We start from the raw sequence: 26,310 nt of genomic DNA on the forward strand, positions 1-26,310 counted from the left end.
TTAAGAGCTGAAATAAATGTAGAGGCTTGGAGAACTTAAAGTCAAGGCTGCTGGGTGTATGGGCCTCCCAGGCTTCTCTGTCCATACTGGTTAGGCCTAAGACTGGTACAAGTCATAGGAGGATATTCTGACAACAATTTGTGGAATTCTGAGATTTAAAATGTTTTAGCCATCAGTGATGGCAAAGGACATCGTGACTTTCTGTGTTGGGATAAGAGAAAGTTCTTGGGTAGAATGAAAGGCAATAATAAACACTTTCATTCTTTTTTTCTAGCAGATTTGAACAGCACGATGGGGTGCAAAGTTCTGCTCAACATTGGCCATCAGATACTGCGGCGGAAGGTTGTGGATTGCAGCCGGGAGGAGAGCCAGCTATCTCGCTGCTTGAACACTTTTGACCTGGTGGCGCTGGGGGTGGGCAGCACGCTGGGTGCCGGCGTGTATGTCCTGGCTGGAGCTGTGGCCCGTGAGAATGCCGGCCCTGCCATTGTCATCTCCTTCCTGATCGCAGCGCTGGCCTCGGTGCTGGCTGGCCTCTGCTACGGCGAGTTTGGTGCTCGGGTCCCCAAGACAGGCTCGGCCTACCTCTACAGCTATGTCACTGTTGGGGAGCTCTGGGCCTTCATCACTGGTTGGAACTTAATCCTCTCCTATATCATTGGTATGTCCCAGGAGGCCTGGAGCCCATTTCCTTCCCTCTCTGCTGTTCTCACCTCCAAACCACGGGTGACACTATCCTTTGCTCCCCATGTGGACTAACTCCTCCCTAGGATTAGCCTCCTCCCTAGATTGTTGTACATGTTCCCTTTCCCTGTAATGAAGGGTAGGGTGGTGGGCTTATGGATATCGCTGCTCCTTCTGGTTTGTGCCCCAGTTTTTAATGATTAGGTGCATTGGACTGTTAGTGGGAATGAGCCAGGCCTTGAACAAGGAGGTCAGTCCTGTTAACACAGGAGATGTAGATTCAATGGGATGTTCTTATTACTTAAAAGGAGTGTAGTCCCTTTTAGTATTTTCGATTACTGATCACTAGAGTAGACATACCACCGATACAGAAAACTTTGGGAAATACAGAAAAGCGCAGCACAGAAAGTAGACATTGCCCAGTCTGGCAACCCAGAGAAATCGTTATTTATTCATTCATTCTTTCAGCAGATATTTATTGAGCCCCTCTTCCGTGCCAGACATTATGCTAGATAGTAGGAACGCAGTAGAAGAGTAAGACCGTCTCTGTGCATAAGAGTTTAGGGATCGTGTAACTATTGTTAATATCTTTGTCAAATGTATATTTTTTTGTCCAGGATGTCTTTTTATTTATGAAACAAAATATAGTAAACATTTTTCATAGTATTTATGGTGTTTCCATAGTAATATTCCAAATAATTGCATATTGTTACCTAGGTTTATATACATAGCATACTTTTTTAGATGTTCTTGTGGGTATTTAGACTGTTTCCAGTTGTGTTGTTATTGTTACAAATGGTTAATCGTTTAATGTCTTTGGGCACTGCCATGGTTTTTTCCCTTTAAAATGGTCTGAGAAGCAGAATGTCTCGGTCAGTGGGCTTACGTATTTTTAAGGCTTGTGTTGCCTTCGATCCTTTGGGTGGCCACAGGTTCCCTTCCACACATACTTGCTGACCCTGGGCACCCGTGTTAAAAACAATCAGCCAACAAACAAAAACACTCAAAATACAAAGTTTTCTTAGTTTGGTAGGTGAGAAAGCATTGTCTCTCCTTATGTTATTTGTATTTTGATTACAACCAAAGTAGAATGCATCAACTTAAAAGAGACAGGCACCTGAATATAAGAATATCCAAAGACTATGAATGGCCAATTCCTAAAAGTAGAACTATAAGTGGCCACTAAACATTCTGTTTATATTTCAGAAAGCTTTTTGTAATAACATCAAAACACAGAGATGTGGTGAGTGGGTCCCAGCTCGCTCCTGTGTACCCCACACTGGGAATGTCATAGGGGGCTGTGAGCTGCCCGCTGGGATGCGGGCCCCGGGCACCCTGTGGAGCACCTGCTGCCACTTGCCCACGCCAGCTGGTTGAGGGCTCCTGCCAGGCTCTCTGAGCAGCACCTGCCTTTCTTCTCAGGTGCCCGTGGTACCTAATGACAACCAGCATAGCTTATGCTTCTAAGTTTGAAAATCAAACTCATAATAACGTTTCTTTGTTTCAGTATGACACTAAAACTTAGAGCCACAAATGCTCCTATAAGCTCAAGTCACTCAGTGGGAACTTAGCTGTTTTAAATGAGCTGTTACATTCCCAGAGGACTTACCTGGGCATAAAACAAAACCTGAGTTGGAATTGCCCGCTGCTTCCAGACCAACAAATGAAAGAAAGGTTCTTTGCCAGAATGTTCTTTGCTCGTGTGAGACTGACTTGTGCATGTGTTACCATGGGTGATTCTTAGCCTTAGCTTTTGGGGAAGGGCAGTTTTTCTCAGCAAACATGGGGTTCCTTTAAAGCTGTGTTTCACAGATGGGGAGGGAAGGAAACCAGAAAGGAAGGCGAGGCAGCCTGTCTCACCCCACACGATGGTTTTCAGAGCCTGAGCAGCCGTGAGCTGGTTTCTGTTGGGGCCTTGATGGACAGAATCCATAATAGGCTAGATAGATTCTGAGGATGAAGAAGCATGGTTACATTTTTGAGTTTTTTGACAAATACTCAGCACAAGACCAACTAGCAACATTTAATCTCTGTAATTCCCTCTGGCCAAATTTTGTGGGTGATCCAGACCACAGTCACCAACAAGGCCCCCTTTGAAAATAAAGGAGAATGCTGTATGTGAATATTGGAATTTTAGTGACATTTCATTGAAAAGCAGTGGCTTTATTCAGGTTAAAAGAAAGAATGTGTGTAGTTAACAGTTACTGGCATTTGAGGTGCTGCATTTGTTTGTGATCCTTATGCCGGGGGATGCAGGGTATGGAGAGGAGGAGAGCTGGGCTGTGTCCGTGGTCAGATACCCGGGCACCTGTGGCCTCTGAGTCAGGTGACACCAGCTCTGGGATGAGCAGGTGACTTTGTTGCTGAGGTGAGGGTTACACGTGTGAATCTCCTTGGTCTCATCTTACTCGAAGAACAGTGTTCCTCTGGTGGGTGGGGACCATCAGCTCTGTTGTCGGTCGGAGGGATCTTGGAAAAGAAGCTTCCTGAGCCAGGTGTTTCAATCTGCCGACTGCAGCCGTGAGCAGATTACAATATCAACTTCGTGGTTTGCCGCCAACATTTCTTTTAATAACGAAATAAAATAGGTGGAGTTGAATAAATACCATCAGAGTACTTCTCAGGTGACAAGGGTAATGGCACTGTTTTGTAAACTGTTTACTATTCAGTTGTATATTTGGAACACAGTACACGTGTCCTTATTGGGTCATGATGGAAAGTGTGTTTCTGTCTGGGTCCATGAGACCTCCGCATCCTTGTCACCACCCTGAAGGACCTAATGGAGCATCACTTCTGAGCTAGCACACACCAGAGTCCACCATGCCCCAGTGCATCATCCATGACCCTCGCACACTCACTACCAAATACTGTTCATGGTTTCCCTTCAGTTTCCTCTGGTGCGTCTGTCTCGTGGCAGGTACTTCAAGTGTAGCAAGAGCCTGGAGTGCGACATTTGATGAGCTGATTGGCAAACCCATTGCGGAGTTCTCGCGGACGCACATGGCTCTGAATGCCCCTGGAGTGCTGGCCGAAAACCCAGACATATTTGCTGTGATCATCATTCTCATCTTAACAGGTAAAGCTACACAGTGGGACACATCCAGTTGGAGTGAGAGGCCTGAGGTGTGTGGGACAGGTTTCCATGAGGCCTGTTTCTTCCTTTCCTTGTTCTGCTTTCCCCTCCTTTTCTTTCTTTCTGTAACGAATGCAGACATCTTGTTTGTCTTAACGGCTTCTCATACACACAGCGTTGGCGCGTTGGTTAGCTGTCAAAGCCGTGTGCCAGTTATTTAAGAAAGAGTCTCAGGTACTTGTGTAGCTTTTTGTGGAGTGGGAATTTGCTAATACTGCAGGCTTTTTGTACAAGTGACCCAGGAATACGAATTCCCTTGACTCAGTGGAAGACTGTCTGGAAAAGAAAGTGGCATTCCTCAGCGGGTAAGAGGTGGGGGATGAAGTCAGTCCATGGCACCAGTTTGTGCCTGGGGGTTGGAGAAGTCTTGAATGATTTTACATCTAATAGCCATCAAAATGCTTCTTTAAAAAGAAGTAAGTTTCATGACAGTCGTGGGCACAGACTTTTAAAATTCCAGATATTGCTTAAACACGGCTGAAGGCAGCTATTTCCTAGTGATGTTTTTCTGGGTCTCAGCCTCAAGGTTGTGTGTTTTGTTCCATGTGGCACTTACTGTATAAGCATTAAGCTGAACACAGATAAATTCCCCTTTGAGATTAGAAGATCTTGGATGGGTTTTAAAAACAATATGCCTTATTTTCCGCACCGTAATTGAAATCATCTAGCACAGGCCAGTCTCAGCAGTATTTCTGGTCCAGTTGGCAGGAACGTGTATCAGAAATGAAGTTTGCACCAGTGAGATTTTCATAAACATGAGAGGGAGGGATGCCAGAGAGAAACCCGAGCACAGCATGATGAGGTGATCCCTGTGATAAATTGCTCAATTCCCTTCTTGTGCCTTCATTTCAGAATTGACTCTATTGTGAAATGCATTTTTTTTTATTTTGAGTGTATGAAAGGTGTACCTGGCAGGGCAGCAGTCTTAAGTCATAAGTGGTAGTCTACCTGTCACCTGGAGTCCAAGCCTCTTTTCCTCCCCAGCCTGGGGTTTGGCCACACATGTCCCCAAATGGCATGTTTATCCCATTGTGGTCATGTGGCTAAGCCTCAGTGACAGTGTTGTCATGTGGCTTCCATGTGTTTTTATCACTTGGGTCTTTTTGATTTTTTTCATGTGAGTTTATGATCTATAACTAGTCTAACTTAGACATTGTTTTAAGTGCGCCAAGTCCGAGATGAACCACACGGTTCGTGGTTCTTCCATAATCACAGGAAGTTGTTGTTGCTAATACCATAAACATTGCAGAGTGAATCTGAATAATTTTCTCATCTGAAAAACCCTCATTCTGTCAAGAAACTGAGTAAAATGTCTCCTTTTTGGAGAAAAAAATTCCTGCCTCCTCAGAGGAGTCCAGGAAAGTATGTTAATGAGGAGGAGAGGGTGCTAGGAGGGGCCTCCTCTCTGTCCTTGGGAGGGGCTTGCCCTCCGGGTGGTTGGCAGTGGTATCCCCCATCTCTGCTGTCCTTTGGTGCCCCCTGGGTGGCACCCTGAACTCCAGAGGGACCTGCAAGGCCAACGTTGGTAGCTTTGTGAACTACCGCCTGAACTTCAGTTATTTTGATCCGGGCTAGAAAGAGTATTAATTCAGTCCCATTCCCAGAGGCTCACAGAAATCTTAGGAGGTTTGGTGCCACTTGGATTCTTCCTAAGTCACCCTCTCCTGGGATCCCTGTCCCTGTCCCAGGAAGGACTTACCTGGCACAAAGTTCACACTCTCAGGCAAAATTTTCCTGTTTGTGTGCTTTTTCAGGACTTTTAACTCTCGGTGTGAAAGAATCGGCCATGGTCAACAAAATATTTACTTGTGTCAATGTTCTGGTCTTGGGCTTCATTATGGTGTCAGGATTTGTGAAAGGATCAATTAAAAACTGGCAACTCACAGAGGAGGATTTCCAGAACTCATCCAGTAATCTCTGCTTGAACAAGTGAGTTGTTTTTTCTTCCTCTCGGCCTATAACAGCTGATGCGTATTTGGTACTTAATGACATACACCTGTATTGGGGGCCTGTAATTGGCCAGAATAGTACGTGCCTTTTTAAAAAATAAAATTTGAATTTGAATTCTTTTGTGGTAAAATAGGTGAGGGTGGTGAGGGTGTTTTTTTGGTTTGAAATTTGTGTTAAGTTTAATTTCCCTGAACTCGACAGAACATTGTATGATAAAGGAAGATATTCAGGAAAACAGAATCTTCATTCTAATTCCAAAACTGTATGTAGTTGAAGATCATTGTCAGACTCACTAATCTGTTTTTCCTCATAATTGTTTCATGACCCACCTCTGAATTTTATATTCAGAAAAGATTATGTCTGCAAAACTATGGTGATATCACTTGATTTTGAAATGCCTTCCTATTAGTAACATAGAGGGAAGAAGAAATACATGGAACTTTTATCACAGGCTTTTATTAAAGGTTTTCACAATTAGTGAAGTATCAGAATGTGATTGTAATAGTTTCTTTCTCCTACCTTCGACTTGGGGTACATCAGCCCTGAAAACCAGCAGCCCAATTTCCCTTATGTTCTCTGACTCAAGACTCTTGGGATTGGAGGCAGGTGACAGGCCAGCCCTTGGACCTGTGCTGTTTTAGGACCTCCAGTGAAGCCTCGTCAACAAGCTGAGATTATCTAGGAAACAAGAGCCAAACAATTAAAATGTATCTTTTTGATCTTTTGTAATTTTTCAGGGGAATCTTAGGGTCTTAGGATGGAGAAGGGGGAGTGAGATTTTTGTCTATGGTTCTATTTTGATTATGACCAAAGGTTAAACAGCTCTGATAAGGAGACCCTCCTGAAATGCAGTGATTTTAAAACGATGTCTTGACATGAGCAGACCAAGTTGACTGGCCAGCATGGCTGCACACAGGCTTTCAGGGACCCTGACCGTCCACCTGGTTGCTCCATCCTGCCCTAAGATGGTGTCCTCTTCTGCATGGTCAGAGCTGGGCTGTGGGCGTGGGCAAGATCCAGCCCTCCCGGAGAGGAAAAGAGGGTATGGGAAAGAGTGTGCCCAGTCCTTTCAAGGGCAGATCCAGAAGATGCCTTTCCCTTCTGCCAACATCCCACTGGTGAAAATCCAGTAGGTGGCCATATCTAGCCGCAAAGGAGACTGAGAAACAAGGTCCCACACTGGGGATCCCACTGGTCACACGTGAACTTGGTCATTGGGCAGGCATTGATGTGTGACTAGTTCACTACTAGAACACAAGCAGGAAGCTGTTGAATGCATGAAATATTATGTGGTTAACAGTTCAAATAAAAAGAGCCTGCCTTTTGGAGACTAAACTATTACAGGGAAATGAGGGCTTTTAATTTTTTTTTAAGTAAACTCTATGCCCAATAGAGTGGGGCTTGAACTCGTGACCCCAACATCAAGAGTTGCATGCTCTACTGACTGAGCCAGCCAGGTGCCCCTGAGAAAAGAAGATTTTTAATGTAGCATTCCTAAGCATTCCTGGGTCATATTTATGCCAAATTTATTGATGCTCATTATCTCAGGGTAGAGTAAAGCCAGTTCAAAATAAGCTTGGAAATAACATTAGATTTTGAAAACCTGGGGTGACTGTCTTGCTGGTGGCTGTTTATAGATCAGGAATTAAATATAAATGGCATGTCTTGTTTCTTAGTTGTCGATCAAGATTGAATTTTATTGTTTTTATGAAGATATTGTTTATGTTAGCCAATGGTATTTACTGTCATTGGTTGTCCTCATACTTTGTGTCCTGGTGAGATGAACTGTACTGCCTTCAGCCCCAGGAGCACTGCCTCCGAGGTAGAATGCTGCAAGTCTGGAGCATAGCTTGCTCTTTCATTTTATTAAAGCCTATAAACTGCTTTCTCTCGTTTTTTTTTTTTTTAACCCCTCAGCCATAGATTTGTGTTTCCAACCACGGCCATGTAGTCTTGCGTGAAATTGCTTGTCTCTCTGAAATAATAGAGTATTTCCCAACCAAACCACACAGCATGGAGGAGCTTCAGCCTGCATGGCTTTGGTGGCAGTTCTGAGCACTTTGGATTGTGATTTTATGATACTCTCTCCAAGACTGGCTGTAAACACCTCCATGAACCTGTGACTGAGTTGGTGTCTTGGTCTGGAATAGAAATGTTATCTGACAGTTTGGCTGGTTCCCTCTGGCCTTCAACTTATGCTACCTCTGGCTTTCTTATCCAGAGTCCTGTGGATTTGTAATAGATGTAGTGAGTGTAGAGCTACAGCACTACATGGAAACCTGCTGAGAAGGTTGTGTCAGGTAGTTTCTTGTCAGGTAGGGTGGAAACCCAAAAATAACACTGGCTTCCACAAGTTAAAAGTTTAGTCCTCTTAAGTCAGCATCTCTAGGTGGTTGGTCCAGCATATTGCTTTGGTGGATGAGGAATCCAGTTCTTCCATCTAATGGCTTTGTCCATGGCCCACATTCCCAAGGTTACCCCAAGGTCCAAGATGGCTCCCACCAACAGGAAGGAAATGAGAAAAGTAGAAGAGTACCTTCCCACTCCACTAAATTCCCCTGATGTTTCTCAGGAGATGTATACACCATGTCTGCTTAAGTCAGGTGACTATCCCTCATAGCTAGAGAGTCTGAGAAACATATCATCTTTATTCCTAGTGTTCCTATGTCTAGCTAAAATAATTATATTTTCTTCCTGTGTAGAAGAAGGGGGTATGGCTTTTGGGGACAACCTGCAGTTTATGTCAGGGTGGCAGATGGAAGTTAGCAAGAGCAGAGTCTTGGTGAAGGATGCTCTCCACTGATGCAGTTGGAGGAGACCATACGGAGGGGAGAGGACCCCCCTCACCACCATGGAAGTTTCTGTCAAGTCCTCAGCCCAGGCTCGGGGATGTTTATGAACACGTGACAGATTTTCCTTCTTCCTCTGCCAGTTATCCTCTCTGCTAGCTTCTGGGTAACTGGCTGAGGGGCATGCAGAAGAGCTGGTCAACCCCAGCTCTGGTGAAGGGGCACTGAGCTAGGATCTGCTTCAGCCCGCCCTGTCACCAGGCGACATTAGCCAGGTGGTGGCCTTGGCAGTCCCTTGAACCTACTTCCTCATTTCTTTGTGTATCAGCTGCTAGATGCCAAGTGGGCACCACGTGCAATAGCAAATTTATATACAGAGCCTTTACAAAATCTTTCTTTTTTTTCTTTTTCTTTTTATTTTTTAACAAAATCTTTTTGTTTTGGTTTGAGGCCACATAGAATAGGTTTGATAGCGAGGCCCGCCACTGAAAGCGGAATGCCTAAACTCTTCTTCAATGTTGAATTTAATTTTTTGAGTAGATAATGTTTTCTCATGGTTCCCATGTCATAATGTCATAAGAAGGTATACACTGAGAATTTGTTCCCATTCCTTTCTTCATCTACCGCATTCTCCGCCCACCCCCGCACCCCCGACCATGGGTAATCATTTTTACTATTTTGTGTGTGTAAGCTTCCAGGTTTTATTTGTCTAGATACAAGCAGTTACAAGGATGTAGTTCTGTTTGTTTTGTGTATTATGTATATAACTTATATACATAACTTAAGTGTATAGTTTCTCTCTTAGTACATAAAAAAAGGTAACATTCTCTCTCCACTTTTCTGCACCTTGCATGTTTCCCCTACTACCATATTCTGTTAAGGCTTTTCATGCCAGGACCTTGTCCTTTGTTGTGACATGTGGTGTCTGGGCATCCACGTCACGATGGTGACCCAGCTGGAGGAGTACATACAGTTAGAATCACAGTCTGCTGACTCCCCTTCCATCTGATTCCTTCCCCTGAGGAGCAAGGGAGAATGGCTTTGTTTTGCTCTGCTAACTCTCCGTAGCTCCATGCTTTTCTTGATGCTCCTGCTTCACCTGGCAATGTAATGGACGCATGTTCCAGCCCTCATCCTCTTCTACAAGGCCTGTCTCTTCCTGGGGTTTGTTTGTTTGTTTGTTTATTTTAAGATTTTATTTATTTATTCATAGAGACACACAGAGAGAAGCAGAGACACAGGCAGAGGGAGAAGCAGGCGCCATGCAGAGAGCCTGACTTGGGACTCAATCCAGGGTCTCCAGGATCACGCCCTAGGCTGCAGTCGGCGCTAAACTGCTGCACCACCGGGGCTGCCCATCTTCCTGGGGTTTAATGTACATAATGTTGTACGCTTTCCTCTGCCCTTCAAATGGAATTCTCAAAAACTTTCTGGGTGCCTCTGCCTCATGGTTGTTTAAAGCCAGCCTGTCAGTTCTGATGCTTGTTTATTTTTCCACACACCTGTTCCATAGCCCTTGAGGTTAGAGGGCTTGTGGAGGCAGGTGGGTATCTAGAGGCCTTCCACACCTGTCTGTCCTGCCAGTGACGGGGAGCCGGGCCCCTCATGTTCTAGTTGTGTTCAGAAGTTGAAAGGGTCTGCCAGGAGCCCCTCAGAAGGCATCTCGCTTGAGTCTCCTGCTTTCATCTTCTCATCCCGCTGTCTTGAGCTATTCGGCTGTCAACTATTTTGTTTCAGACTTCGGCCTAAAACTTTTCATAATAGGAGTCAGCTCACCAGGACAGTCTATGTTCTTGGTGATTTATGGATGCGGTGGGTGCGTCCTGTGTCTTGCTGACTCCCTTGTCCTGGGCTGCCATTTTTGTCTTTGGGTGGTGAGTTTATTTTAGTCATACCTTAAATCAACAAACTTCCCTTTGAGTCTGGCAATGATTTTTCCTACATCTATCACTTGCCTGTTTCTTGGGGCTTCCCCCACGTTGCTACTTACTGAACCACAGTGAGTCCCAGATTGAGAACCTCCTTCACGCTCTGATTTCCAGATTCTGGAACCAAGGATCCTCTAAACATCCGTGCAAGGCTCAATCCCCATTACAAAATAATTAGGTCCAAAGTGGCCATCTATTGATAAATCCCTCTGAAAGCAAATTTGGCCAATGAGTTGCTAACCCAATTAACATCTCTATAGGACTAGAATACCCTATTTGGCTCTTATGTTAGGAAGTCAAGTGGTCTGGGGCAGGTTGCCCCGCAGAGCTGGGCAGTTGTCAGCCTGCTGAGTTAGGAAGGCTGATGGGGAGGTGGTGACTGTCCTCTGGAAACTGTGACAGGAAGCCTGCAGCCTGGCAGCCAGCAAAAGTCATGGCTGGTGAGGGAGGAACCAAACTGTCCTTCTTGGACTGGTAGCTCAGCTGTTTTTTATGTGGTAGTAGAGGACCAGGGTGTCTGTGGTGTAGAATCACTTGTGACAGTGGCCATCTAGGGTGTGAGTGGTGGCTGGCCCCCAGGCTCTGTGCAGCTATTCTAGGCCTGGACACACTGTTCAGAGTCACAGGTTCCACTTCGTTGGACCTATTTTCTGAACCTTAAAGGATTTCTGGGGTTGACAACATGTGTTTGGCTGTGTATTCATTACTTCAGCAAATATGTACTGAGCCCTACCGATGCGCCCAAGCCATGCTGGGCATTGGTCCCCACCCATGTAGGCATCCCTGTTTATCATGTGCCTGTGAATGCTGAGGAAATGCTTTTGTTGACTAGAGCAGTTTGCTTTCTTCAACCTCAGTATCTCTGGAAATGCTTATTTTGGGACTTGAGTTACTGGTAAATATAGGAGATTTTTGCATTATGTTCCTGGGGTGGGGGCCATGCACCCAGTTGGCAGCTCTCAGTTCTAAAGAGTATGTTCTGGAGGGCCTGAGTGGTTTAGTCAGTTAAGCATCTGCCTTCAGCTCAGGTCATGGTCTCAGGGTCCTGGGATCGAGTCCCACATCGGGCTTCCTGCTCAGTTGGGAGTCTCCTTCTCCCTTTCCTTCTGCCTGCTGTTGTGCCAACCCCACCCCACCCCCCTCCCTCTTATGCCGAATAAATAAATATAATCTTAAAAAAAAAGTATATGTACTTTGTTTGAAGGTCCTGGGGGAAAGGCCTCACTTGTTGGTTTCTTCCCCCTTTCCTGTTGGACACTCCGTCTCACATACCCTCTCCCTTCCCCCAAAGCCAATATTCAGGGGTGCTTCTGGAAAGGGCTCAGTGAGTGCCCTTGTGGTTCTGGGCCATGCAAAGCAGGGAAGCCTGTGCCCCCGGGGTCTGGTGACAGCTGCCTCAGGAATCATTTACAAGGGGTCTGGAGCACCCCAGGCTGGCAGTGGGGTAGGGGGCATGACCGTTCGGAGTGGCTTCTCTGTTCGGAGTGGCTTCTCTTCAGGACTGTGAAGTGGGTATTATGATCTTTGGTTCTTTTTTCCTAGTGACACAAAACAAGGGATATTTGGTGTTGGTGGATTCATGCCTTTTGGATTCTCCGGCGTCCTATCAGGGGCAGCAACCTGCTTCTATGCCTTCGTGGGCTTTGATTGCATCGCCACCACAGGTATGGCTCCTGCCCACCGTCTGGGGCCCAGCCTGTAGGTCCTCCTCTCCCATCAGACAGGCTGGGCTAATTTTACCCATGGGTTGCTGTTTTCCTTCCTGTGGGCATGTGCCGGCTGCCGCTCTTTCACACATGAGCAACGTGTAGATTTGTAGCTTCCTGCTGATCTCCCCCCCCCCCCCGCCGCCCTTTTATCACTTCCCCAAGTGGCAGTGCCTGACAGGAAAGTCTGCATCATGAATGTGACTAACTATTGTGCTGCTAGGACGGGGTAATGATAGCGTGGCTACAGCCCGATTTCATATCTGTGCGTCATCTGGGAGAAATGAAGCCATTAAAAATATTGTTATCCGAGTGACTGAATAGGCTGGGCTCTGTCGGGCCTCCTGAATTTTCTCTGCCAAAGGAAATAAGTCTTTTCCTTGGCTGAACCAGGGAATAAAGGCGGAAAACACCATCCCTGGGCTTTATGAGTCTTCTGGTCTGTGTTAGGAGGGCCACCTGTGATTCCCAGAAGCCCAGAAGATCCTGGTTCCCATAGGGCTGAGCACTGCGGGGGAGTCATTTATGGGTGGCACAGGCATCTTCTGGATGCCCCTCACTGTCTTGCCCTCCTGGGCCTGACCCCTTGCTGCTTCTAGGTGAAGAAGTCAAGAACCCTCAGAAGGCGATCCCTGTGGGGATTGTTGCATCTCTCCTGATCTGCTTCATTGCTTACTTTGGAGTGTCTGCTGCCCTCACACTCATGATGCCATACTTCTGCCTGGACAAGAACAGCCCCCTGCCTGACGCCTTCAAGCACGTGGGCTGGGAAGGTGCCAAGTATGCAGTGGCCGTCGGCTCCCTCTGTGCTCTTTCTACCAGGTGAGGCCTCTGAAGCTCTTGGGAAGGGAAACTCTCTTTTCCCAATCTCACTCTTCCCTTGAAATTGAACCAGCACCCCAATCCTGGTGATATGGCTTCTCCTCTTGTTGTTTGCAACCATCCCACGAGTTGTCATTAATACTTTCATCCTGAAGACTCTGAGGCCCACTTTCGGACATCATCTTTTCAGCAAGGGTCTAGCGTGCTATCCCCAACTTTGGCCCCTGGACCAGGCCACCTCTTGGTACACTGTCTCTTGGCTCTTAGTTTGGCCCAAGAAAGTAAATGTCTTTTAATTTGTAGACATTAATGTTTAAAAGACATTAAATGTCTTTTAAAAATATTTTGCCCCCAATGTTTGGTGGTAGCCTGTATGTACAGGAAATATTTGTTGAACATTGATTTACCACGAGAAATCCTCATGAACACAGTGATGCCTTTATTTTCTGTTTGATTCACCTAGAAATTTGTGGGAATAAATACAAGATTTCCTTTTCATAAAAGTGATGACTAGATCCCATGCATGTTTATGTTATGTTAGGCCATTCTTTCAGTGAATACGTAACAGTAAGTGCTTTTTCCTGGGTTGACGCATTGAATTTTGTCTTTCAGCCATGGGCTTCACCTAGTTTGGAGGACAGCAATTCTCGGTGATAAGTTCAGGGCTCCCTCTTGGTGATCTGCATTACAGGGTACCAATAATGGTCACATTACAGTGCCCTTCTTCCTGATGAGCTAGTGTTACAGATGCGTTTTGCCTTTTCCTCCCGTATAGTCTTTTAGGTTCCATGTTTCCCATGCCTCGAGTTATCTATGCCATGGCTGAAGACGGACTGCTATTTAAATTTTTGGCCAAAATCAACAATAGGACCAAAACACCAATAATCGCCACGTTGACCTCAGGTGCCATTGCTGGTAAGAACTGCAACTAATCCCATATAACCAGTATCTTAACAGTTGAGCCACTAGTCCCTAGGGAAATAGCTTGAATTATGTTGGTCTGTGAGAAGTTGGAACTGGTTTTTTTAACATTTGGTTTTTGCCCTTGAAACCTGGGTTTCCTGCAAGATAGCTGCCCTTTTGACTAAAGGCAGAGACCAGTTTTATAGAGGATGTGATAGCATTCTCAAAAACTTTTGAATCCTTTTATTATGATTACCCTCTCATTGGACAGAGCTTGGAACACACACTATCCTTTCAGAGCCATTTGTATTTACCCTTTTCTGAATGTTTCTGAGTAGACTTTGGCAGGATGACCTCTTCTTGCATGGCACCAGCCAAGAGACTTTTTGTTCATGCTGGAAATTCATTGTCCATGTCTTTTAGCCCATGGATTCTCAGGGGAGTGAGAATCCCTTAGGATTGACGTTTTATGAAATGTGCTATCTATTCTCCAGGAGATGTTGGGGGTGTTGCTAGGGTGTCAATTGCTGTAAGTTTGTAAGTAGTGGCAGGCTCAGAGGAGGTTTATCTTATCAAATATACAGTTCCTCACCAAGAGGATGGTTTTGAAACTAGTGCCCAAAGAACCCTTGGAGCCATATGATATTCTGAGGGCCCCTAATTAAGAAAAGGGGACCGTCAAAGGAAACTTACATGCCTAATGTACTGTTACTGTTTTTTTGTATTTTCTCCTTTAATAATTGCCCCTCTTAGCTCTCAAGAGACCGGCATTATTCATCACATTGTACAGAGAGATGAAGTGAGGATGTACACCCACATCCAGGGGATCTGGTTCTTGGTTCCCAGTTTGTTTTTATGCCAAGTGACTGGCTTCTTTCGGGTTGTGAGTAGTACTGTGGATCTTAGTGTATTAGGACACATGATACCAATTCAGCCTGTACCACAGGGACTACTCAGCCCCAGTAAGACATTTGACCATCTTAAATGAATTATTGTTAATGGTGTTTATGCCCTTAGTAAAGTGTGCTTAGTTTTGTGGATTAATGTTATATAAGGAAAGAAAGCTAGTTTTTTATTATTTAACAAATTTGTTATGTAATTGTGCATTCTTGGCTGTGATCTCAGTGGTCAGGTTAATAGACACCATATGTCAGAATATGATCAATATATTTAAAAGATTAAGGAATTCGAAATAGTAATGTTTTTTCCAGGATTTAAATGTAATTTGATCATATTAAAGACTGGCCATTAATTTCCTTCCTGTGTTGATCAGGAGAGATCAAACTATAATCTTTAAAGTGACTATAAAGTACAAGCATTCACCAAACCAGGGATTTTACTCTTTCTTTTCATTTGGCAGGACTAGTAAATAAGTATTCGGTTTTCTAAAATCTCCCCACATGCAAAGAGTTTGGCCTAAGTTTCTGTGTGAGTGGGAACATAGGCATCTGTGGCATGCACAGTTGGATACTATTCTAATTATCTAGAAGGCCCAGTATTGCTCTTTGATCCTGTGATTTATCCTTAATTTAAATTTGTTTTGGTTGAAGTAATCTATAGGGGCTTGAGAAATATTTGTGGAAAAGTAATGGTTTTATGTTTATGTTTTAACTTATGTTGATTGTATGTGATTTGAAAATATCCCAAAGTAGATCTATCCAAGTAATTTTTTAAATGGGAAATTTAACACATACCCATATAAATAGAATGTATACTCAGAAGAATTACAGAGATTTTTCAAATAAGCATGAATGTTGTATTTTTTTTTTAAGTGGGGTCATGGTAAAGGTACTGATATTGTTTGGAAATAACCCTGCTTTCCAGGCTCAGCTGCCTGGGTTAGGAGCCCCTGTGAGTCCTCCCAGAGCACTAGACTTGACCTGCTCATCACTGTTGCCTACTGATGCCTGTCTTGGATGATACACTCAGGGAAGCCGGAGACTCTCTGGTTTGCCCTTTTTGATGATGTACATTTTTGATGGTATACACTTACTGGCATACTCTCAATGAGTGCTAGGTAGATGATGAATGAGTGGTTAGATGATGGATGGATGGATGGTTGGATGGCCAAATAGATGGATAGATCATGGGTGATGGATGGACAGAGGATTGCTGGATGGATGGATGGATGATGGGTGACTGGTGTGAGGGTAGATGGATAGATACACATAACTGTCTGTGAGTTTGCATAATATAGAGAAAGACATTGCACTCAGAGCCACAAGAACCTAATTGAGATCCTGACTTTTCCACTTCCTAGCTGTGTGACTTTAGATAAGCCTTCCAACATGTCTGACTTTAGTTTCTCCATCTGTAGTGTAGCGGTAGCTTGCAAAGTTGCCATGAGGATCAGTAAAGGTCATGATGATGAAAGTGCTCTCTATATAAATGTTAATCATTATTACTGTCTGCTGAGCACTGTGCATGTGATTTTATCCTGAGCTTTTCTTCCCTTTAAGCAATGTCACAGTGTGTTTCCATGGAAAGGGCTGGGGAGAGGAAGCAAGTAAAAGCAGCACCCTGTGTGCCCTGGATCATCAGTGGGAGGTGGTTCTGACTGTTAGAGTCTGTGGAGGGCCACCCATGGATCCTGATGTTTGTCTCCTCCCCAGCTGTGATGGCCTTTCTCTTTGACCTGAAAGACTTGGTGGACCTCATGTCGATTGGCACTCTTCTGGCTTACTCTCTGGTGGCTACCTGTGTGCTGGTCTTACGGTATGTATGGCTCTTCAGGGTTCCATGATAGAAATGGAGATGTATCCTGTTAGCCTTTTAAAAGTTCAAGTTAATGGCTTATACAGTGTAAATTTTAGTTTGTTGATAACTCCTTTGGAAACTGCTCTGGAGAGGGTGGGATTTGGTGGTTTGAGTGCCTAGCTAGAGAGAACATCACTGAAAAGAGTCAGGGGGCTCACCTCTCACTGTCATGTGCCCTCATTTTTCTGGTGGGATGTCAGGAGGATAGAGACAGATTCTCAGCCCAACTGTCAGGTCTGGGCCAGGGAACAGAATTTTTGAAGGCTTAAGGGAATGATTTCAGTTTGGCCCAGTTCTTAGGTAGGAGGAGACTGGGAACTAGTCCTGGTGGGAACTGGGTGAATCCAAGTTGTGTGAACCTTGGTTTCCTGGTGTTCTCAGCTGCCCCAACACCTCTCTCCCCAAGCATACCCCTGGGTTCCAGTTTTCCTTTGCTCTAGAAGGACAGGGCTCTGCTTCTTCACTATCAGGAAAGGCTCAAGGGGGCATTTATCATGAGAATATGGAGTCGTGGAGACTCTCAGTGGTGGTCACCTGGGAAGAGCCTCCCTATTTCTTTGCAAGTATTTATACTAACAAGGTCATTTATTCCATTTCTTATGTGCTTTAGCACCTAATTTATGTCAAACTTGGATTGAGCTCAGTAGTGGCTGTGTACAATAAGCTAAAATTTGTTTGCTAGCTTTCTGACCACTTATTCCTAAGGGCTCAACACTGGAATCTTTTCTGAGGTTCCCCTCAAATTCTTATTGACCAAATGGTGTTAACATAAGTGAATCAGTAAAAAAAAAAAAAAAAGGTTAAATATCTTTATGCTCACTCTTAGATTATATGCAAAATAATTCAGAAAGCACTGTGTTTTTCATAGCTGGTAGAAAAGATTTGAGCTCTGTTCATTTTGGGTGGGAAGATAAGGAACCTCGTTTAAAATGAATGCTTTACTTGCAGGAAGCTTATGTCTTGGAAATCATGCCACAGGCTCAGTCCTTTAGCCAGCTCTATAAAGTTTATTTATTCTAAGGCATTTTTGGAGTTTTAAAATAAATTGATCCAATTAAGTCTCACAAATATAATTTCTCAAATCTGTCCGCCTGCAGACACATTTCTCTGGCTCTCTGCACCAGACAGGATCCTAATGTTACTGCCTTCTATTTCTGTTTGTACTTCTAGCACCCTTCAGCCATAGTTTTGTTGGAAGTGGCCTAATATCTTAAGCATCCAGAGGCCAGTGCTACTTTTCAAAGCAAGAGAAACCATCTCCGTACATTCCTCTTGGCGTTGTCTCAAATCAGAGACCCCAAGGAGGATGTTGCCCAGAAGCAGGAAGGAGAGGATTCAGGTCTCCTCCTCTGTATCTATTTTGCCAGGGAATGCATCATTCTGACCATTTTCTTCCCATGTTATGCCTGGTGTCCTGGACAACTTACCTTTGAAAGCTTACTAAGAACTTGAGTTAGTCGTGTCCCTTTACCTAATTAAAGCACATTATGATCGTTGCACAATACATTTCTTTACAGATATCAGCCAGAGCAACCTAACATGGTATACCAGATGGCTAGAACTACCGATGAGCTCGATCAAGTGGACCAGAATGAATTGGTGAGCACCAGTGATTCCCAGACAGGCTTTTTACCAGAAGCAGAACGGTTTTCTTTGAAAACCATACTCTCACCCAAAAATATGGAGCCTTCCAAATTCTCCGGGCTGATTGTGAACATTTCAACCAGCCTCATAGGTAAGAGCCCGCCCTTCCCTTTTAGGTGTTTGGGGTCCTGCTAGATGTTAGCATTTCAGGGTTTCTTGTCAATGGTGGTGGAGGCAAGTCTGGAAGGAATAAGCGTCTGTCTTGCTACTGGACTGTGATGTCACTTACTCTGCCTCATGGTTGTTGATGGTTGCAGAAACAGAGCCTCCCTCTCCATTGGTTTTGGGGAGACTGAGGATATCTGTGGGGATTTGAAATAAGATTGAATTGCACCTCTCTCTCTCTCTCTCCTTCTTAGCAATTCTTATCATCACCTTCTGCATTTTGGCTGTGCTTGGAAAGGAGGCTCTGATAAAAGGGGAGTTGTGGGCAATCTTTGTGCTTACCATATCTGCACTTCTCTGCTTCCTGGTCACAGTCATCATCTGGAGGCAGCCTGAGAGCAAGACCAAGCTTTCGTTTAAGGTGAGCAGCTCTGCCTGCAGGGACCTCCTGGTAGGTTCCTGTGGTAGGTGCCACAGATCCTGGCACTCCTGCACCCCACATGGGGGTCACATCGCACTGCCAAGCCTTGGAGGTGACTTGGGCATTTGCACTTTAGATTACGCCAATAATACAGCAGTTCAGTGTTGGAGATAAAGTGGAAGTCCCTCTTCTAGTCCCTTCTTTAACAGGCAAATAGCAAGGGAGGAAAATGAGAATAGAGCTCACTTTGACGCTTAGTAGCTTAGAACCAAACTCTCACCTATTAGGATTTGCCTGTTGGGGGTCTGGCTGTGTGTATATATGTGGATTGGGGTGCACTCGCTTCATCCTCCCCATATAAATAGCTCAGTGCATCTGAATTTCAGGGGTGGGATCTTCTCCTAGGTTGCTTTGCTAAATGACTCAAAAAAGTGCCATCCCCCTGCACTCCAACTCCCTGCAGACTTGACACTGCCACCCACTGTCTTTGCAGGTGCCCTTCTTGCCTCTACTTCCCGTCCTAAGTATCTTTGTGAACGTCTATCTCATGATGCAGCTGGACAAAGGCACGTGGGTCCGGTTTGCAGTGTGGATGCTGATAGGTATGTGAGATCACAGGTTTTACTGTGATGACTTCTCTCACTCCACCCCCAGTCCCCGGAGCCTGTGCTGTGCTGCTTATTTTTCTTTCCTGCAGCTTGGCCGGATGCCTCTCTGGTTTCAGATTTCAAAACAAAATGAAAACACATGTAGTCAGCGGTTTCTTTCTCAATAAGGAGCTCCTAGTAGGTTGCGGGTCCTACCTTCTCTTTTAGATACTTTTCATTTTAGTAGCTCTTGCCTGAGCTAGTTATGTCATTGGGCAAGAGTTGAAGGTAACAAGAGTGAGGCTAGGAGTCTGCTGTTGACGAAGCACCAGTCCATCTTCCCACACACGGGAAGGTCTAGACCGTGCCTCCCTCAGCCCAGCCTGCATCTGCCCGCTGGCCCATGTGGGCTGAGGGTGCTGCCAGGGCCTGCAGGATGCTTGGAGGTCACCTGTTGTAGGCTGATGGTGGCCCATCCCCTCGCTGGGTATTCAACACCTGGGACTGCAGGAAATGAACCCAGGCTCCTTCCTGAATGCAGGAAACAGGAGCAGGCCTTGCCCTCACCTCTCACTATCACTGACAAGAGCAGTAACCCCAGGACTGTGTTTCTGCCAAAACCCTCAGCCCTGGGTCACCACGCTTGGGGGCAGATAGCTGCTGCCTCAAAATCCTTCTCTGCCCGCCCCACATTGTCTGCAAAGTGTGGCCTGAAGCTGCTTAGACAGACACCCCCTGCAGAGCCGTTCTGTGAGAGGGTTGGCTCAGTGTGTGATGGTGTGTGATTGGCACGCATTCCTCCAGACTGGGGTAAGGTGCTCATTTCCTGGCAGGGCTGGAGGACACCTGCTTCTAGGCATCCCGGACATGAGCTCCTGGGCTCCAAGCCATTAGATTATTTCCAGGGCTTTCAATGGCTGAACCCTTCTTTTAAAGGCTGTAAGGCCTGCTCTCCTTGTGTCTCTGGCACAAGGGTGGCCTCAGGGCCACATGGGCTATACTCCTTGGGTGGGTGTCTAAAGCTCAGATCTCTGCTCCACCGCAGACCTTCAGTGTCTCCAACACTGGAATGGATTGAACCCTTGTGTTACACACATTTGTGGGCCACTTGAATGCCTCCTCCCATCTGACAGTCACATAGGTAGAGAAAACAGACAGTCAGGACTATGGAAGCCACTCGAATAGCCTGGGGAGCCCTGGTGTCCCCTGGGAATCCCACCCTGGCAGGGCCTAGTCCAATTGCTGGAGTGTCTGTCCCGTCCCGTCCCCACCAGTGACCACACAGCCCCAACCAGGTGGGCAGTAGATGAAGCTGCAGGACCAGTGCCCCTCTCTGGTACCCGGCCTAGCCTCTCCCCGCTCCAGAACTGCCCCAGCGTGAGGCTTTCCAGAAGGCAGTGTGCCTTTCCTGCATATGGAGGTGAGATAGTGACTTTTGTCGATCATAGTCCAAGAGCCCTTTCGTTTCTCCAGACACAAGGTTGGGCCATGAGGGGTGCTTTCTCTGGGTTCAGGCCTGGGACGGGCAGCAGGGAGAGGCTTTCCTGTGGGGCCACATGACGGACCCAGGGCTTCTCAGCCTGCTCTGTTCACACCCGGTCTCTGCTCTTGGCCTACAGGCTTCATCATCTACTTTGGCTATGGTTTGTGGCACAGTGAGGAGGCGTCCCTGGCCACTGACCAAGCAAGGACTCCTGATGGCAATTTGGACCATTGCAAGTGACACGCAGCCCTACTCCCAGGGGTGGCAGCAGCCCGAGGGATGCCCGCAGAGGTCCTGGGAGCACCTCGCTCCCCCCACCAGTGCATCAGGACCCACCCACATCTACAGAGCCCCAATGCAGCAGAAGGTGCAGCTACTTGAAATGCAGCCTCGGCCCACAACCCGTGTGTCCTGCCTAGACTTGCTCCACGTCAGGTGCACCACATCCCAGTCACCTCTGACAGCTCCCTGGTGGGGGCCACTTGGCTGCAGCTGGCCACTGTGGCTCCTGACATCCCTCTGAACAAAGCAAGCGGCTCCCGTCCTCACCAGCTCCGTGCCTGTGCTGCTGTGTCCTCAGGCAGAATGGAGGTCACCTTCTCTTGTTACTTTGAAAAGCCAGGCCTCCCTCCCCAGGGACCATTCTGGTATTAAAAACATCCAAACTCCAGACTTTCAGTAGCCATCTCCCCACTCAGCCCCAGAGGCCAACCGTAGATGCAAGACAAGTACTCTAGAACAGTCTGTCCCCAGCAGTTCCCCAGAGCCAAAGGACAGCAGTATACTTTAAAAAGGAAGAGTAAGACTGGTTTCCTTCTCCCACTCCTGTTCTCCAAATCGCTTCCAGAAGTCATTAGGACTGTAAGCCCTCCCCTACGCCTGCTCCCAGGCAGGGGCGTTGCTCTGACTCTCTGACAGGACTGGGGATGCTTAGTACTAGGGGAAGGTGAGGAAGAAGGGGGCACTGCTGTGGGAACAGGGCAGGAGGGCCGAGGGCCCTGGGCGCCAGGGGATGTCCTTCAGCCATACTCCCTCCACTTGCCGCTTCTGGGATCTCTCACCCACACCCCGGGGTTCCGAGTCACTGGAATGTGGCCCTGTGTGCATGTGGGACTGGCCTTAGATTAGCAGAGCTTAGAGCACTGTTTTCTGTGGGTCTTTGCCAATCACTAAATCCTGCCCTCTGATGCTTGCAGGTCAGTTTCTTGAGTCTTATGAGGTTCTGGAGGCAGGTATCCACTCATTCTGAGGTGATGGTGGCTGGCCCTGACATCATCTGTGTGGCCCCCCTCTCACGTATCATCACACTGAGTCCTCCTGTTAGCGTCTGTGAATCACTCCAAGTTCAACTGGCACTTAGTGTTAACTTGAAAAATGGCCAAGTATTGCTCAGTGTGTTGCTCTGAGCATGGGGTCTGCACACGAGAATTTGGGGTCGTGTTGCTGTCCCTGCCGTTATCTGTTGTCCAAATGTTGGGGTTTGTATCTGGGTTCATCACCCTGCCCCGGACCTCCTGCTTTTGTAAGTCGAGGAGCCAGCTTGGGGCCCTGTACACAGTGTGCTCCCTCCCATATGCTGGCGTACTCTGTGGCTCACACACAACTTTGAGGATGGGGCCCGAGAAAGCAAGAATGCTGACAGAGTCTTCCTTCCAATTAGACTGCGGCTCCAGAGACAGAAGGGCCCCATGCTGATGGGAGGTGAGGGTGGGGGAAGGCCTGTGGACACCCCAGAAAATGCAAATGCTGCTTTTGAAGCTCAGACTCCCATTTCTTCCCTGGTCTTTGACACAAATCTGGTAGAAAGAAGCCTGGTAAGTTGATGGCACTTATCTGATCTCCCTCAGTAAGTCTGGAGAGAATTGCAAGAATTTGTGAAATGGCCAAATGGCAGTGGTGGGTGGAGGGCCGGTGGGCGGGTGGCCAAGGCCCTGAACACCTTGTTTGCTGGAAGCTTTATTCTGTCATTTGTGAATGTTACAGAGGGAAGCGCATAAGAGCCCCAAGTGCGGGTTTCCAAAGAAAGGTATTTAAATTTATGTAGATTGGTGCTGTACAATATTTTGATAAATATTAACTTATTTTGTTGGGGTTTTGGTTGTCTGCTGTCTTAGGGTTTGTTAGCTATTTGTTTGCTTGATTAGTCTGTTATTTTTCCACATAGGCAAAAAGAACTTGAGGGTAAGAGAGTATTTGAGAAAAAGTGCAGGAGAGAATTTTTTTCTTTTTTACTTTAATTCCTTTTTTCTGGCTGAAATTTCTGTGCAAGACAGCACACAATAGACTGTGCATACAGTTGACATTTCAGCTGGCAACATGTATCTTTATACCAACTGACAAGGTATGTTTTCTTGATAACATCCCACAGAATGAGAAGCTCCTGGTGCATCAGGATTCCCCCCTTACCCCAAAGTGGGAAGTGCCTCCAGTAGGCTCGCCAGCTTAGTAGTGAGAAGCCCCTGCCCTGCCACTGCCCCCATTATGGGCAGGAGCCGCCCATTTGGAAAAAGACACCTGAAGGTGCCACAGAGAAATAGTTCTCATGGTCACTGTGCTTTTAGTGAGAAGCTTTTGTGCAGTTGCCAGGGAAAAGTTCTCTGTGTGTGAGGGCGGTGATGTAAAGAGTGGTGTCTGGAGCAAGTCTCCCCACGGTTGATAAGCTTTTTCTTATCCCATTCTTTATTCCTTCCCCCCAAATAAACTCACATACACACACACAGGCACATACACGCATGTGTGCAGGCAAGAAATAACCACCAGAAGCACCCAACAGTTGGCATCCGTAGCCCTCAAGCAAGAATATGATTCTCTGTTTCATGGCTTGGCCAGTATTTTCCTACATCATCAGAAATTCCACACTTCTAGAGACACACACACCCTTTGGAAATGTGTCTGTTTTATCTGTGGTCCAGCCCCAAATACCCACATTGGAAAAGACCCATTTGTGTCAAGTAAGCACCCCTCCCCGCCTCCTGCAGTGTCCCCACTCTGCATGTTTTTGTGACCCCTTGAAGACTCACAAAGACTCAACTGAACTGTGGAGCCCCAGGAGCTCTGCTGAAGAGTGAAGGGTGTGAGGGGGTCTCCAGGGAAGCAGTCAGACCCCGTGGGCCAGTGAGGCTGAGCCTGCTTCTAGGAGGGGGCCTTCGGGGGGATAGTGGGCCTCTGCACACCCCTCAGCTCACCTCCTTTCAGCCTAACTTTGGGCCTTATTTGTTTTTCCAAACCAATAGGGAGATGTGGGTAGTGCCATCTTTCCTAGGGTGTTTTGGAAAGACTGCTAAATCGATATTGTCAGAACCCTCCCCCCCGCAGCTCCCCTACTTGTGGTTTTGTTCCACTGCGTCATTTCTGTCAAGAGATCAGCCTCCTGGCCCCACGTGCTGATACTGGGCTTGGGGTATCACAGGCGTCCTGCCTCTCCTGTGTCCTCAGGTGACTGCAGCGTTCTGGGGGCTTCACCCAACCTGGGTTCCTGCGGCTCTGGCGCGCCCCCTTCTGCACCTTTGGTGCAGCCTGTGCCCATACCTGGATGAGGCACCTGGCCCTTGTTTGTTGGGCTTCACGCATGGCAGCAGGTGCCAACTGGGCCGTACGCTCTCTTCCCACAACTGAGCAGGTGTTCTGAACGGAGTTCTGTAGTCTGCACAGGATGGCCTCTGGCTTAACACCACACTTGCAGCTATGAGCACAGGGTCAGAGGCTGAGTTCCTTGGGTGAGTGTGGACATGCCTTGTAAAGGCCCCGGCCAGAGCGTAGGCAGGCTTATGGGCATTTGAGGGGCCTTGCCAAATGGAATACCTGCTGGCTCGCTCTGTGCCAGGACCCAGCTCCTCCGATTTGCATGTCCCACTTCCACACATCTCATAAAAGCTGATTGTTCTGCTGGCGCCCAGGAGTCATCACCATGAAGACGGGAGTAGGGGATGTTGGTGCCAGGCCCCATTACCGACGTGCTCTAGCACGGATGGAGAGGTGTGTCTGCTGGGCACAGGTGTGGGACACTTGTGTGCTTCTGTGTGGGACTGTTACAGAGTTGCCAGCAGATGGAGCTAAATGTGTTACGTATGACTGTTATGTATAATTTAAGGTATACATTTGACATCATAATGAGAGTATTGTATGTAAGGCTCCTTAGGGAGAGTGAGATACACATTTTGTGGACCCCTTTTTTTTTTTGTAATGAAATGCTTTATCGATCCAGTGTGCAAGAAGCCACATTTCATCACGATTCTTAATGGGTTTTTAAGGCAAAAAAGAAAAAATGTTAACTGACTTTGATAGAGTCTTTTTGTGCCCGTTGCTTCACTGAGTGGCAGTGCTCTTTCAAGAGGGACAGGGACTGGCCAAAGGTCTCCGGGCACAGGTTTCAAGGAACCCTCCTGGATGACCCTGTAAGCGTGCTGAACCGCCGGCTGAAAAACCCACGTGAGCTAAAGATCTCGGCTGTGAAGTCCAACCAATTGACCAATCTCAGGGTATGAGCGTGTCCAGCAGGGTCAGGAAGCAGGGCTAGGAAGATGCACTTGACTTTGTTAAGTAATTAACAAGGTATATGATTTTGTGTTTCTCGAGGACAGACTTTTTTAAGGTTGGGACTTATTTTCCCACTTGAAAAGTTGTAATATATATTTAAAGTGAGTTTCCTGCTTAAGTTGTGCCTTTCAGTGTCGATGGGTCTAAGAAGCACAGAAGGTGATGACGGCAATGAGGGCTGGTTTATTATCAAACCTGAAAAGCTGTGGTTTCTCCAGTAAACTTTTCCTTCTACTGATCATGGAGCCATTAATAAGAGAATTGTGTTTATTATGTAAAATTGTACAATATTTTTTTGCTCGTTTGATGTTCTATTTTTCTAATAGTTTTCTTATAGTTTCTTATAATTGTGATACTAGATTTAGATTTTGACACCCACTGCAAACCAGGCTATCTCTGCTGGCCCCTCCTAGTTTTTATTTTAAGGACAAGCATAGATGTCCATCGCCTTTTAAAAAATGTGAAACTCTGCTCTGTATCCCATTCTTGCTGACAATACAGTATGTTGACAACTCCCTACTATATGTTGTAAAATCAAATTATTTTGTGGTACATTATCTCATGCTTCCGCAAACTCTAATAAATTCTGTATATGGCTTCAGCATGTACAGTGTGATCTCAAGAATTGTAGCAGCTCTCGGCCAGGGTCCTCAAGCTTGTCATTGCCCCCACAGAGACTTCCACATCCTGCCCTTTGCTTCTTTAGTTTCTTCCTGTTTCCCCACAGCCAGATGTTGCAGTGCCTCATTTTCCCTTGGCCACTAGGTGCAAATCCTCATTCCAAGGACTAGCATCTCAACCGGGGAGTCCCCCAGCCCTCATTTAGGATCCTCTCATGCTATCTCCGAGGACCTCTTTTTTC

The 26,310-nt window shown here is 46.4% G+C and overlaps 1 protein-coding gene across 7 annotated transcripts in view; it reads left to right on the top strand.

Annotated features, from left to right (window-relative positions):
- Positions 1-26,052, top strand: part of SLC7A1 (solute carrier family 7 member 1) — a 139,786-nt gene extending 113,734 nt beyond the window's left edge. For 4 of the 7 annotated variants that reach the window (XM_025462591.3, XM_049101464.1, XM_025462590.3 and 1 more), the window contains 11 exons: positions 278-661; positions 3,602-3,760; positions 5,572-5,746; positions 12,027-12,148; positions 12,790-13,012; positions 13,788-13,927; positions 16,528-16,630; positions 18,190-18,407; positions 18,676-18,842; positions 19,336-19,444; positions 21,049-26,052. In XM_025462591.3, the coding sequence (XP_025318376.1) occupies positions 292-661; positions 3,602-3,760; positions 5,572-5,746; positions 12,027-12,148; positions 12,790-13,012; positions 13,788-13,927; positions 16,528-16,630; positions 18,190-18,407; positions 18,676-18,842; positions 19,336-19,444; positions 21,049-21,152 (1,890 nt within the window). In that variant the 5' untranslated portion in view covers positions 278-291 and the 3' untranslated portion in view covers positions 21,153-26,052. Of the gene's footprint in view, positions 1-274; positions 662-3,601; positions 3,761-5,571; positions 5,747-12,026; positions 12,149-12,789; positions 13,013-13,787; positions 13,928-16,527; positions 16,631-18,189; positions 18,408-18,675; positions 18,843-19,335; positions 19,445-21,048 lie in introns of all 7 variants that reach the window. The other 3 variants (XM_025462594.3, XM_025462593.3, XM_025462592.3) reach the window with 1 other exon arrangement.
- The last annotated feature ends 258 nt before the right edge of the window (positions 26,053-26,310 follow it).

Source organism: Canis lupus, chromosome 25 (genome assembly GCF_003254725.2).
Source record: "Canis lupus dingo isolate Sandy chromosome 25, ASM325472v2, whole genome shotgun sequence".
In the NCBI taxonomy this organism is placed as follows: domain Eukaryota; kingdom Metazoa; phylum Chordata; class Mammalia; order Carnivora; family Canidae; genus Canis; species Canis lupus.